Source organism: Neofelis nebulosa, chromosome 17, assembly GCF_028018385.1.
Source record: "Neofelis nebulosa isolate mNeoNeb1 chromosome 17, mNeoNeb1.pri, whole genome shotgun sequence".
In the NCBI taxonomy this organism is placed as follows: domain Eukaryota; kingdom Metazoa; phylum Chordata; class Mammalia; order Carnivora; family Felidae; genus Neofelis; species Neofelis nebulosa.
In genome coordinates this window covers 16,669,005-16,684,160 of record NC_080798.1, presented here as the reverse complement: position 1 = coordinate 16,684,160, position 15,156 = coordinate 16,669,005, and the positions used below count along the sequence as shown (strand labels likewise).

The 15,156-nt window shown below is 36.7% G+C and overlaps 1 protein-coding gene across 1 annotated transcript in view; it reads left to right on the top strand.

Moving 5' to 3' along the window:
- The window catches only part of ZNF569 (zinc finger protein 569), a 34,310-nt gene extending 19,624 nt beyond the window's left edge, over nt 1-14,686 (top strand). Inside the window, exons 4-6 of the mRNA XM_058709380.1 lie at nt 5,719-5,845; nt 6,158-6,253; nt 11,569-14,686. Of these exons, the coding sequence (XP_058565363.1) occupies nt 5,719-5,845; nt 6,158-6,253; nt 11,569-13,394 (2,049 nt within the window). The 3' untranslated portion in view covers nt 13,395-14,686. The remainder of the gene's footprint in view (nt 1-5,718; nt 5,846-6,157; nt 6,254-11,568) is intronic.
- The last annotated feature ends 470 nt before the right edge of the window (nt 14,687-15,156 follow it).

The following is a 15,156-nucleotide window of genomic DNA, read 5'->3' as shown; positions in this document are numbered from 1 at the left end:
AGCCATCCTAACAGGTGTGAGATAAACCTCATAGTTTTGAGTTAATCATCATTTCCCTTATGATGAGTGATGTCATATATCTTTTCATATACCTTTTGGCCATTTGTAGGTTTTCTTTGGAAAAGTGTCTTTTCAGGTCCTCCAATCATTGTCTGATATATATATATATATATATATATATATATATATATATATAGAGAGAGAGAGAGAGAGAGAGAGAGAGAGAGTATATATACACACACACACTCTCTCTCTATATATATATATGTGTATATATATATATATATACATATACATAAATGTTTATTTTTACTTTTGAGAGAGAGAGTGTGTGAGTGGGAGAGGGACAGAGAGAGGGGAGGACAGAGGCTCCAAACCGGCTCTACCCTGACAGTGGCGGGCCCGACGCAGAGCTTGAACTCATGAGCCATGAGATCATGACCTGAGCCAAAGTCGGACACTCAACCTACTGAGCCACCCAGGCATCCCAAGAGATTGTTTGATTTTTTTGATATTGAGTTGTATGAGTTTTGTGTATTTTGGATGTTAACCCCATATCAGATACATGTTTTGCAAATAATTTCTCCCTTATTCTACTGATCCCCTTTTCACTTTGTTTATTGTTTCCTTTGTTTTTTTGTAGAAGCTTTTTACTTTATTGTTATCTCAATTATTTTTGCTTTGGAGGTCATATCCAAAAAAGTCTTTGTCAAAACTGATGTCAAGTTTTTTCCTTATGTTTTCTTTGAGGAGATTTATAGTTTCAGGTCTTATGTGTAAGTTTTAACCCATCATGAGTTAATTTTAGTGGCTGTTATACTAGGGGTTCAATTTCATTCTTCTGCATGTGATTATCCAATTTTCCTAACACCATTTGTTGAAGAAACTGTCCTTTGACTCCCTTGTCAAATATTAATTGACCTTGTATACATGGGATTATTTCTATATTCTTGATTCTAATTGGCCTATATGTCTATTTTTATGCCAGTACCATGCTGTTTTGATTATTCTAACTTTGTATTATAGTTGGAAATCAGGAAAGGTGATGTCTCCAGCTTTGTTCTTTCTCAGGATTGCTTTGGGTATGTGGGGTCTTTTGTGGTTCCATACAAATTTTAGTGTTTTTTTCTTTTTCTATTTCTGTGAGAAAAAAGCTGTTGGAGGGGCGCCTGGGTGGCTCAGTCAGTTAAGCGTCCGACTTCGGCTCAGATCATGATCTCACGGTCTGTGAGTTCAAGCCCTGCGTCGGGCTCTGTGCTGACAGCTCAGAGCCTGGAGCCTGTTTCAGATTCTGTGTCTCCCTCTCTCTGACCCTCCCCCGTTCATGCTCTGTCTCTCTCTGTCTCAAAAATAAATAAACGTTAAAAAAAAAAATTTAAAAAAAAAAGCTGTTGGAATTTAATAGGGATTTAATTGAATCTGTAGATGATTTGGGGAAGTATGGACACTTTAACAATATTAATTCTTCTGATCCATGAACATGGGATGTCTTTCCATTTGTGTCTTCTTCCATTTCTTTCACCAAAGTGTAATATTCACTATACAGATCTTTCATATCCTCAGTTGAATTTATTTCATAGTATTTTATTGTTTTTGATGATATTATGGATAGGGTTTTCTTTCATACTGTTACAGTTGCTTTGTTGTTAGTGTATAGATGTAGCTGAGTTCTGTATGTTGATTACTGAATTCATTGATTAGTTCTAACAGTTTTTTGTTGGAGTCTTTGGGAGTTTTTTTATATGTAAGATCATATCATCTGCAAAGACAGTTTTACTTCTTTCTTTTCTATTTGGATACCTTTAATTTCTTTTTTTTTTTTTTTCAACATTTTTTATTTTTATTTTTGGGACAGAGAGAGACAGAGCATGAACGGGGGAGGGGCAGAGAGAGAGGGAGACAGAATCGGAAACAGGCTCCAGGCTCCGAGCCATCGGCCCAGAGCCTGACGCGGGGCTCGAACTCACGGACCGCGAGATCGTGACCTGGCTGAAGTCGGACGCTTAACCGACTGCGCCACCCAGGCGCCCCGTCTTTTTTTTTTTTTAATGTTTTATTTTTATTTTTGAGACAGAACATGAGAGGGGAGAGGCAGAGAGAGAGGGAGACACAGAACCTGAGGCAGGCTCCAGGCTCCAAGCTGTCAGCACAGAGCCTGATGCAGGGCTTGAACTCACGAACTGCAAGATCATGACCTGACCGAAGTTGGATGCTTAACTGACTGAGCCACCCAGGTGCCCCATGATACCTTTTATTTCCTTTTCTTGCCTGATTGCTCTGGTTAGGACTTCCAGGACCGTGTTGAATAGGAGTGGTGAGAGTGGGCACCTTCACCTTGTTACTGACCCTTTACCATTAATTATTGTGTTACCTGTAGGCTTGTCATTTATGTCATTTATTAAGTTGGTGCTCTTTAGTGCATTTTTCATTTCATTTTTTTGTATTCTTCTTCAGAATTTGTTTGGTTCTTTTTAATGATTCTTTCTGAAATTTATCATTTTGTTCATGTATGTTTTTCTGATATCAAATTCTGTTTCTGTGTTTTCTTATAGCTCTTTGAGTTTCCTAAAAACAACTATTTTGAGGGGTGTCTGGGTAGCTCAGTCAGTTAAGCATTTGACTCTTGATTTCGGCTCAGGTCATGATCTCACTGTCTTGAGATTGAGCTCCATGTCAGGTTCTGCACTGAGCACAGAGCCTGCTTGGTATTCTCTCTCCCTCTCTCTTTCTCTGCCCCTCCCCTACTCATGTTCTCTCTCTCTCTCTCTCTCTCTCTCTCTCTCTCTCTCTGTCTCTCTCCTTCCCTCTCTCCCTCCCCTCCAAATAAATAAATATTAAAAATAAATAAATAATGGGGCACCTGGGTGGCTCCATCTGTTAAGTGCCTGACTTCAGCTCAGGTCATGATCTCACAGCTTGTGAGTTCGAGTCCCGTGTTGAGCTCTGTGCTGTCAGCTCAGAACCTGGAGCCTGCTTTGGATTCTGTCTCCCTCTCTCTCTGTCCCTCCCCCACTCATACTCTCTCTCTCTCAAAAAGAAATAAAAATTAAAAATAAATAAAAATCAAAAATAAATAAAACAGCTATTGTGAATTCTTTATTGAGTAAATTGCATGTTTCCATGTCTTTGAGATCAGTTTCTGGTAGATTATTGTGATTCTTTTGTGGTATCATGTATCCTTGAGGTTTTCATGTTCCTTAAAGTTTTGCATTGCTGTCTTCACATTTGAAGTAGCAGTCACCTCCTCCAGTCTTTACGTTCAGGAGAAAAATAACTTCTGTCAGCACTGCTGGGATTTTGAGGCTTTCTCAGATTCTATGGATGTACCTGCTCCGCTCTTCTTGCTCCTCCTTGTGGCAGAATTCTGAAGCTTGGATGCCTTCTCTTGATCTGCCAGCACACCACACAGGGTGCTTGCTGACAGCTTCTTTTTTGTTTTCCCAAAGGTGGCACTGAAGCTCATGTTTGTGGTCTCTCCCTGGTCTGCACTCAGATTGGGGCTCTCTGCTACAAGCTAGGAGTGGGAGGGGGGTGAAGCCTACAGAATTCTGAGGGTGCCCATGGGGGAGGAGGATCTACAGGCAAAGTACATGCAGCAGTTCATGAGTAGGCTTCTTAGTGGAGTTTGCAACACAGTGAGATCTGGATCCCTTTTTTTTTTAATGTAATTTTTTAAATGTTTGTTTCTTTTTAAGTGAGAGAGCAAGCATGAGCAGGAGAGGGGCAGAGGGAGAGGGAGAAACAGAATCCGAAGCAGGCTTCAGGCTCTGAGCTGTCAGCACAGGGCTCAGTGCGGGACTTGAACCCACGACCGTGAGATCATGACCTGAGCCGAAGTCAGACACTTAACAGATGGAGCCACCCAGGTGCCCCAGATATGGATCCCCTTAATGCCCTTTGAGACTCCTATCTGTCGCTTTCCCATACTCATTCTACCCTTTAGTCATGTAGCCCAGAATTCAGTATTCTGGATGGGGTAAGAGAGAGATGAGCCACTCTGGCACTGTCCCACATAGCTAGGAAACCAAGTCACTCATACACACTCCACAGATGAATTCCTTGGCCAAGAAAATCCCTCATGGTCCTAAGCTGTGCAGCCTTGAGGGAAGAAAAACTCTTCCTCTTACCCTCTGTGATGAGTCCAAACTCCTCCAGTTTTTGCTCTGACAATATGCTGGAACTTCTCTGCTGCAAACCTGGATTTCCACAAAAGTTCTGTTCTCCATGGGTGATTGTTTAAGACAGTTTTTTTCCAGGAGTCCTGGACCACAGCCAAGAGGGGCTAGAGTTGGTTCATGGGTCACTACAGGGTCCACACAGGGGCTGAGGTCTTGTATGCCTGTTACCCAATGCATAAGTAGGCGAGTCTCCCCCTGAGTCTCTTGACATATGGTGCTCTACCCAACAGCTCCCGCAAAGGTACTTCATGTCCATAGATGGAAGCCAGATTGTTGCAGAGGCAGGGAAACAAATGAGGGATGTCTTATTCAGCCATATGGCCTTTGGTTTCTTAAACTTGTTTATTTCAAAGGCCTTGATACTTATTAGGAAGGATTCCAAAAGAGGATTTGTATCAATCCCACAGCCTACTCTGAACCCTTAGTGTTAGTAGATGTTCATATTCACTGGGTCCTTTTAAACCTAGAAATAAAATGCTAGAAACACTGATTGTGAATTAGCTCCCTTTTTATCCCACCCAGTCTCTCAGAAATTCTTCAAAGGGCAGGAAATTTAGACAGCCCTCTTTGTTCTATTGCTGTTGAAGATTTTTTTCCTTATGTTTATACTCTTCTGAACATTTCAGTTATTGCTCTCAAGAAACTTGTCACCAGCATCTCATTTCTGGAAAGTATTCTAAAGCTTTCTTGATACTATTTTCTCATGGTTTTAGTTGTAATTCCAGTTCAGACTATTTAAAAAACTTTTTTAATGAGTTTTTAAATTTATCTGTTGGTATTTGTATGATGCTGTCTATTGTCCTCTTTTTTTCAATATATGTGAACTTTGTTAGCAATCATATCCCGTTTTCATTCCTACAGGCACTTATTTTAGGCTTATGAACAATAAATCCTAATTTTTCTAGATTTCTCCTAATGAACCATACTTTCGGCTACTACTGTACTTCAAATTGTGCATACCATTCTCTCCCTGCTTCTGCTTCCATCCAAACAAGTTTTCATTTTCTCTTGCCTCAGTGAGTCACAGGCATCCAGTGAGTTCCCAGACCAGTTAAGTTTTATATTCCCCCATTTTCTATACTCAGTTATAAATTGGTCCCCCGGATCTCTTTAACCCATGGTAGGTATTAAAGATACGTGCTTGTTGGGGTGCCTGGATGGTTCAGTTAGTTAAGCGTCTGACTTTGGCTCAGGTCATGATCTTGCAGTTCGTGAGTTTGAGCCCTGGGTTGGGCTCTGTGCTGACAACTCAGAGCCTAGAGCCTGCTTCAGATTCTGCCTCCCTGTCTCTCTCTCTGACCCTCCCCTGCTCGTACTCTGTCTCACCCTCCCTCAAAAATAAACATTAAAAATTTTTTTTTGTGAATGAACATAAACTGACAGAATGTTGCTAATGTTTTTTCTTTTAGAAAATAGCAAAACCAGGAAAATTTTTAAATAACATCTTACCTTTGCATACTGTGAGAACATGGTTCAATTTGTTTTGTCCACATCATTTAAGATGGATGACTTCAGGTTGAGTAGGAGTATGTTGTTACAGGGGACAGTGACATTCAGAGATGTGGCTATTGACTTCACCCAGGAAGAGTGGCAACAGTTGGATCTTGCTCAAAGGAACCTGTACCGGAATGTGATGCTAGAAAACTACAACAACTTAATCACAGTGGGTAAGGGTAGTTTCCTGTATAACTCAAATTCTGGGAGTGAAGTACCTTTTTTTCTCCAAATTTCTGAAATTTGTGGAACCTTTAAATGTTAGAGTGAGTTTGGCCTTTAGGTGCCTTTGCTCGTATGAGTGTGCATGCTGCAGCTTTTAAAATAAAATGTCATCCTTGCTTATGTTTCAGAGGCAGCATCCCCAAAACCACACTTTTCTTGTCCTTCAGAAAGCCTGGTTTGTCTGGGCTAGCCTCAGTTCTTGAATGATTTTTTTGTTCCTGGTATTTGTGCCCAAACATTATGTTACTTCTCTTTGATAGGCTGTCCATTCACCAAACCTGATGTGATTTTCAAGTTGGAGCAAGAAGAAGAACCTTGGGTGGTGGAGGAAGAAGTGTTAAGGAGACACTGTCCAGGTTAGTCAGGGAGGGAACCAGACAGGTGAGAAGGGGCCATGCCCCTTTAATGGTTAATCCATGACCCTCTGAAATATTCTTCAAAAATATTTTCTTAAAGATTGTAGACTTTAATAGAGATAATTTCTGTGAACTTCTGAATTCTTTACTAATTTAAGATGTCTTTTCTAGATAACATTCTTCTTTCCTCAGAACTTAAAGGACCAGTTGGCCTTTTTACTTGTGTGCTAGATATCAATATTTCCTAACTCATTTCCATCTTTAGTTAGACAATCATTCTATTATTAGCATCTTCAGTCTCTGCCCACCTTATTACATAGGATCCTTTCCCTTTGCATTCAGATATTCACAGAATTGTAGTTGTTCGGATACTGTTGACGTTCATAGCCCTTTCTACTTTATCTTCTCCTTTCATTGTAAATGCCATAGCATTATATTTTGTACTCATAGGCACATTTCCCAGTGTATTTTTAGCTTTTGCTCTCATACTTTAGTAATGGCTACAACCCTTTTACTCAGTAAGTTTTTAAAGTCTGTGATACTTTTCTCTTAGCTTCCATTTTCTGCTACATTTGTCATGTATTTGTGCACACATTTGTTATACACACATGTATACATACATACTTCTATATACATGCATCACATGTAGACAATGCATACATACATTTATACATATATTTCTAGTTTGGTAGATATTGCCAAGTCTTTTTTTGCCCTCCAAGGAAACGTTTTTATTTCTACCAAAAATTTCTGCCAACACAGTCTTAGAATTTTAAAAATTTTTGCCAATTTAATAGGTGAAAAACAATTTATTATAGTTTAAATTTGTATTTCCTTTATTATGGTATTGTCAAGGATGTTTTCATATGCTTAAAAATGGTTTCTTTATAAATAGTTTGTCTTTTGCCCTTTTTTCTGTTGAATTCTTAATTTGTATGAATATATTGATGTGATTAGCCTTTTATTTGTTGTATGTTGTTCCAGTGTTTTTTCACAGTTGGTCATTCCTCTTTGAAGTACTCTTTGCCACCCTAAGTTTCTTTAATGTTCATTTAGTTAAAATAACAATTTTTTTACAGATTATCCTGTGATCTTTTCCTTTTATGTATATGCGTGAATTATGTTTACACATTGCTTAGTAATTACTCATCCTCACATATTTGCCATGAATTTAAATAATTGTTCTAACTTTTTCAGGCTTTGAAGTCAATTTTACTCTGGTTTCCTAAATAGAATTTAGAACCATTTCTTCTTGTTCTGGAATACTTATAATAGCACTGGTGTATAACTCCCTTAAAGTTTTGGTTTATCTTACTTGTTTGCCCATTTGGACCTTTTGGATTATCAAGGGAAAGTGCTTTGACGGCTTTTTTCCATTATTACTTTATAAATTGTACGCAGATGTTTTGTCTCTTTTGGCATTAGTTTTTGACATAATAGGTTGTATTGTTCTAGAAAATTACTTAATTCTGGTTTTCAAATTAATTTTCACAGAATTGAACAATATAATTTCTATAAATATTTAAGTTTGTTCTCTATCTGTAAAGGTTTACCATATACTAAAGTTCCAGGGTAGTCTGTATAACAACTTATTTTATCTGTATTCTCCAATCTGTTGGTATAAAATTACCATAGTATTTTCCTGTTTTGTCCTCATTAATTCTGCACATTCCTCAGCTAACATCATCAGATATTGGCTTTTCTTCATTTTCTCAACACTCTCATTCTGGGACTCCTAAAGATAGAAGCTAGATCTTTTTTCCTCCATATTTTTGTTTCATTTCCTTTATTATTTTTTGCCTCCTTATTTCTCTATGTGGCCTTCTCAGTAATTACTTCGGATATATCTTCCAAATTACTCTTCCCTCTGCAGCTCCCTATTAACTCATTTGCTTTAAAAAAAAAAAATTCGGTAGCAGTATTTTGTATTTTTAGAAATTCTCCTTTATTTTGTTTTTGGCTTTTTTTCCCCTACATCTTTCTGGCCCTTTCACTTCTGTTGGGATAGTACTTTGGCAACCTAATTGTACCTTCTTCAAAATCTTTTGCTTAATTAAGCTCTTTTTTCCCTAACTGAAGTGACCCAAAAGCTTAGTATTCTGCCTTCTTTTCTACATTTGTAATCTGCAACCAACTCTCTAACTTTACCTGCTTTACAATTTCACAGTAATTTTTCCCTTCCTTTATTATCAGTCTGGCAGAGAGAGAGAAAAATCTCCATTTTCCCATCTCGGATCTAAGAAGCAACAGGGAACTGAATGTAATCCTTCAGTACGTAGACTTGCACTTATTCTCTCTATGCTGAGCCAGTTCCTTTTCTCTGTATTCCTCTGCCTCATGTCCCTGACTCTACAGCATGTCTGCTTCGTTTTTTTTTCTCTTTTAAATGTTTGTTTAGTGTGTGTGTGTGTGTGTGTGTGTGTGTGTGTGAGAGAGAGAGAGAGAGAGAGAGAGAGAGAGAGAGAGAGAGAGACTGAGCAAGCGGGGGGAGGGGAATCCCAAACTGAGCATGGAGCCTGTCACAGGGCTTGGCTCGATCCCACAACAGTGAGATCATAACCTGAGCCTAAATGAAGAGTTGGATGCTTAACCTGACTGAGCCATGCAACCGCCCCTCTGCTTTCATTTCTTAAGAGATCCTCCATCTCCTTTAGGGTAGAGTGGTCTTTGTCTTTGTTAGTTGATATGTTTTTCCTTCTTTATCTCACATTGGTGTGCTTGGGAGTGCGATGAGATAAATTCATGTATTTCTTCTACCGTATTTAAGCTCAATTTTTCACTCTTTGTTTTCCCTTCTGCTCACAGTACATATGTATTCCCTATCCAGTCATGCTAAGTAGGCTCTTCCAGTTTTATGTTCCAGCTCTCTGATCCAATTTTAACCTGCCCTTTTTTTTCTCACTTTATTACTGCAGTATTCAGAACAACTTTATTTACTTTTTAAAATACATAATACATGCTTATAGTACAAAAGGACACATTGAAAAGTAGTTATTCTCTTATACATTTCCTCTCTAAGGTGACAACCGCTATCTTCATTTTCCTTTGAGCTGTTACTTACCAGTATTTTCAAACATTTTTATTGAAATTAGGTTAGCCTGTGAGTAAGTGTTATTTTCGGTATTGAATGTTCTTTTCCAGCAATGTGATAATGCCTTTATTCTTAGCTTCCTAGAGCTGCCATAACAAAGTACAACAAATTGGGTGGCTTAGAATGACAGGAGTTTAGGGGCATCTGGGTGACTCAGTCAGGTTAAGCATCTGACTTCTGCTCAGGTCAGGATCTTGTGGTTCACGAGTTCGAGCCCCACATTGGGCTCTGTGTTGACAGCTCAGAGCCTGGAGACTGCTTCAGATTCTGTGTCTCTCTCTCTGCCCCTCGCCTGCTCACACTGTCTCTCAAGAATGAATAAACATTAAAAAAAAATAATTAAGAAAAAAAAGAATAAGAGGAATTTATTCTCACAGTTCTGGAGGCTTAAAAATACTAAATCGAGGTGTTGGCAGGCCATGCACCATCTGAAGCCTGTAGTGGAAGGACCCTTCCTTCGTGTCTTTCACCTTCCAGTAGCCCCAGACATTCCTTGGCTTGTGATACCGTAACTCCAGTCTGTCTTTATTTTCACATGGTGTTCTGTGTTTCTGTCTCTTCACATTGAATCCTTTTTTGCAAGAACACCAGTCATAGTAGATTGAGTCACCCTAACTCCAGAATGACCTCATTTTAACTAATTGCATCTGCAGTGATCCTCTTTCCAAATAACTTCACATTCTGAGGTATGGGCATTAGGAGTTCAATATATCTTTTTTGTGGTACATTCAGTTCAGCCCATAACACCTTTCCATTTGGTCACATCTGTGTGTGCATTTTAGTTTTCTGTAATTTTGCAACATTTCTTATTAAATTTGTTCACATATTTTTCATATTTTTTGTTGTGATTATGATTCTTATGTTTTCTAAATAGTTGTGTATATATGAATGTTATTGAAACTAAATATTAATTTCCTATATATAGTGAATATAATGAAGTTTTTATATTTTATAATGATTTTTCACTCTTGATTTTGTAGGTAAATTGTTTTATTGTTGACCAAAATGTTAATTTTATACTTTCCTTTCCAAGTTTTTATACCTCTGATTTCTTCTTCTGTTAATGCACTATCCAGTACTGTAGTGGTGGTAGTACTAACTTTAATGTTAATACTTTGGGATTTTCCTTTTTGTGGAGGGGGGGATTTTTCTTATTAAAAATTGTGATTTAAGTGTACTGTAAGTGTTTAAGCTGTACTGTACTTTTTCTGAAGTTAAATAAGTAGTCCCATTTTTTGAAGGTTTCTTTATGGAAAATAGATACTTAGTTTTATAACTTTTAAATATACCTTTGGAAATGATTACTTGATTTTTTACTTTTGACCTATTAATGTATTTGCTGATTAGAAACAGATTTTTCTAGTAGCAAAACATATGTATGTACTTGGAAAAAAACCTACTCAATTATGATGTATCTTATATTTAATGTGCTCTAGGTCACTTTTTTTTCCTTCTGGGTCATTTTGATATTTTAGGTAGAATTTTTACATTGATATTCATAAGTAAAATTGGTATATAGTTTGCTTTTTTGGTTGTCATCTTTGTCAGATTTTGGTGTTAATGTTATGTTTGTTTCACATGCACAAAAATGGGAATTCTCCTTTTTTTTTCTTTTATAACATTCTGCAGAGCATGAAAGCAAATGTCCCCTAAATGTTTGTTCAAATGCCCATGTGAACCTCTCTGGACCTTTTGATTTGTTTTGTTTTTGAGGGATTGCTTTTTTGTATTTTTCTGTTCATTTTGTGGAAGTTGGTTTATATAGGTTTCTACCTCTTACAGGTACAGTTTTGGTAATTTGCATTTTCCAGAAAATTACTTATGTCAAGCAGTTTATAAAGTTATATTTTAATAGAGTCCTGCAAAATAGTTTTATGATTTTTAACTTCCTGTTTTTGTTTTTTCCTGTGTCATTTCTAACTTTATTTGTACATCTGCATTCTTCCTTTTATTTATGCAACAGTTTATCTGTTTTGTTTCAGATCCCATTTTTAAACACAATCAAAGCTATTTGTATTCCTAACTATCTTCCTCCACTCGTATTTTTCCTGGAATTTCCTAAAGCTAAGGAAATAGGAGATATATGCACTTGGAATTTGCTTTATAATGGGAAACTACGTCTTAAACCAAGAATCAATCCCATGATAGCATATTTTCTGAAATTTTCTTCACGTTACAATACTGGAAAATACTTCGAGTGATATTTATTTGCAATCTGTTTTAGGAGAAGTATGGGGAATTGATGAGCGTCAGAAAATCCAGGACAGACTTTTGACACAATTTGAAGATAAATTCACAAAAACACTGACTGAAGAAAAAGTCATTGAATGTCATAAGAAATTTGCCAATGCATTTCCTCTTAACTTGGACTTTTTTCCTTCCAGTCACAATCTCTATGAATATGACTTATTTGGAAAGTGTTTAGAACATAATAACTTTGACTGTCATAATAGTAATAGAATCTTTATAAGAAAGGAACATTCTGAATATAATGAACCTATGAAATCATTTGTCATTAATCCATCCCATCTTGTAGTAACCCCCTTTAAATGTAATCACTGTGGGAAAGGATTCAGTCAAACTTTGGACCTCATCAGACACCTCAGAATTCATACTGGAGAGAAACCCTATGAATGTAAAAACTGTAGAAAAGCCTTCAGCCACAAGGAAAAACTCATTAAACATCATAAAACTCATAGTAGGGAGCAGTCTTATGAATGTAATGAATGTGGGAAAGCTTTCATTAAAATGTCAAATCTCATTAGGCATCAAAGAATTCATACTGGGGAGAAACCCTATGCATGTAAGGAATGTGGGAAATCCTTCAGCCAGAAATCAAATCTCATTGATCATGAAAAAATTCATACTGGAGAGAAACCTTATGAATGTAATGAGTGTGGGAAAGCATTCAGTCAGAAGCAAAGCCTCACTGCACATCAGAAAGTTCATACTGGGGAGAAACCTTATGCATGTAATGAATGTGGTAAAGCCTTCCCTCGAATTGCATCCCTTGCTCTTCACATGAGAAGTCATACAGGAGAAAAACCTTATAAATGTGATAAATGTGGAAAAGCTTTCTCTCAATTTTCCATGCTTATTATACATGTAAGAATTCATACGGGTGAGAAACCCTATGAATGTAATGAATGTGGAAAATCCTTCTCTCAAAGTTCAGCCCTTACTGTACATATGAGAAGTCATACTGGTGAAAAACCTTATGAGTGTAAGGAATGTAGAAAAGCCTTCAGCCACAAGAAAAACTTCATTACACACCAGAAGATTCATACTAGAGAGAAACCTTATGAATGTAATGAATGTGGGAAAGCTTTCATTCAAATGTCAAATCTCGTTAGACACCAGAGAATTCACACTGGAGAAAAACCGTACATATGTAAGGAATGTGGCAAAGCCTTTAGCCAGAAATCAAATCTCATTGCACATGAAAAAATTCATTCTGGAGAGAAACCCTATGAATGTAATGAATGTGGTAAAGCCTTCAGCCAAAAGCAAAACTTTATTACACATCAGAAAGTTCACACTGGAGAGAAACCTTATGATTGTAATGAATGTGGTAAAGCCTTTTCTCAAATTGCATCCCTTACTCTTCATCTGAGAAGTCACACAGGAGAAAAGCCTTATGAATGTGATAAGTGTGGGAAAGCCTTCTCTCAGTGCTCATTGCTCAACTTACATATGAGGAGTCATACTGGTGAGAAGCCCTATGTATGTAATGAATGTGGAAAAGCTTTCTCTCAAAGAACTTCTCTTATTGTGCACATGAGAGGCCATACAGGTGAGAAACCCTATGAATGTAATAAATGTGGAAAAGCCTTCTCCCAAAGCTCATCCCTTACTATACATATACGAGGTCATACAGGTGAGAAGCCCTTTGACTGTAGTAAATGTGGAAAAGCCTTCTCTCAAATCTCATCTCTTACACTTCATATGAGAAAACATACAGGTGAGAAGCCTTATCATTGTTATGAGTGTGGTAAGGCTTTCAGCCAAAAGTCACACCTTGTTAGACACCAGAGAATTCATACTCAGTAGAACACTATGAATATTGTGAATATGGAAAAGCCTTTAGAGAGAATTAGCATCTCCTTTCACATAATCAGTTCTAGAACAGAAAACTATGACTGTGGAAAGCCTTTTTGAAGAAGTCACACATGTATGAAACAAGGAGTATTTTTACCAAGGTGACAAATTGTGAAACAAGCTGAACATCAAAAACCTTCACAGATATCTAAAGATACTTATTCAGCATTCTTATTAAAATGTGAAACAAGATATCTACTATCAGCATATCAATATTACAATTGAGCTCCTAGCCAATGTGTTAAGTAAGAAGAAGATTGGGGGGAAAGAGAAGCTATAAAAATAACCTCTTACACAAGAAATATTTGATTCAAAAATATGTTGATATAAAATGTCTAAGGATAAACACAACAGTGAATTACCAGGCACACATATATACATATAAAGTTATAAAACATTTTCAAGGGCACAAAATAACACCTGAAATTTTGAGAAAAATAACATTGTCTGAAAAAGGTGACATTTTTAAAAACAAAAATTCTCTCATCTCTAAGGTATTTCCACTCAGAGTTTTCGCTAATTATATTTTAAGAATTTCGCAAACTGATTTAAAGTTTTACATAGGAATATAAAGGACCACAAATAGCAGAGACAACAGTGAAAAAAGAGAAGGCACAGTCTACTAGATAGCATCACGTACTTTTATTTAAAGCTGGTGTCTAAATGTGTTCTTGTTAAGTAAATTAGCAGATACAAGGATTGGAGAAAGGAGATATGGAAATTTTGTGTATGATAGTGCTACTGAAGTCACTGGAGAAAGAATGGCCTATTCAATAAATGGAAGATTCGTATGAACAAAAAATGATAGCTCTCTATACCATATACAAAAATAAACTCCAGATAGATTGAAGACCAGAATATAAAAAGCAAAATTCTAAAACTATGATGAAAGTAAAATAGATTTATTATTTTAGAGTAAAAGGATTACTCTAAGAACACATAAATATGAAGCTGTCATTTCTCTTTTGGTGTATTGGCCTCAGAGGCACACATACAGAGGCACGAGATACACATCTCTGTTCACTGCATTGTGGTTTGTATTACACTAAATTGGACATAAATTCTCAGTAGAATGATAAATTAATACCATGTAATTATTGCTATGATAGAATACAATATTTAGAAGGTATAAATGTGACATATAGTTACGTAGATCACAGTATATAATATTGAGAGGAAAAAGCAAAATGTACAATGAGAAGATGTAACATTTGTATAAGTTTAATAAAATAATGCAAAGAACAGTACTGTGTATTGGTCATAAATCCACATATGACATTGGTTGCCTTTCAGGAAATGGGAGAGTTTCAGATGGAATTGTTATATTTACCTGTAACATTTCTTTAATAAAAAGGAAAGCAAATATAATGGTGGTAACAAATCAGGTTGTCAAGATTATGTTGCTATTTTTGTATTCTTTTTTGCCTTTCCTTATTTTCCTAATTTCTCTAAAATAAGAACCAAATGGGACACGACCTATAGAAACAACTTAAAAATGGATTCTTTATGGTCAAAACTAAAATTTGTAGGAAATTCTCTTTACTGATACACAAAACCTGAATTACGATGACACTTTGCTTACCCTCTCCTCACAATGTTGATTCAGTGTGTGTGTGTGTGTGTGTGTGTGTGTGTGTGTGTGTGTGTTTGTGTGTGTATTGATGCCAATTTTAAAATTGCTTATTTCAAACACAAATTCTTCCTTAGCTGAAGG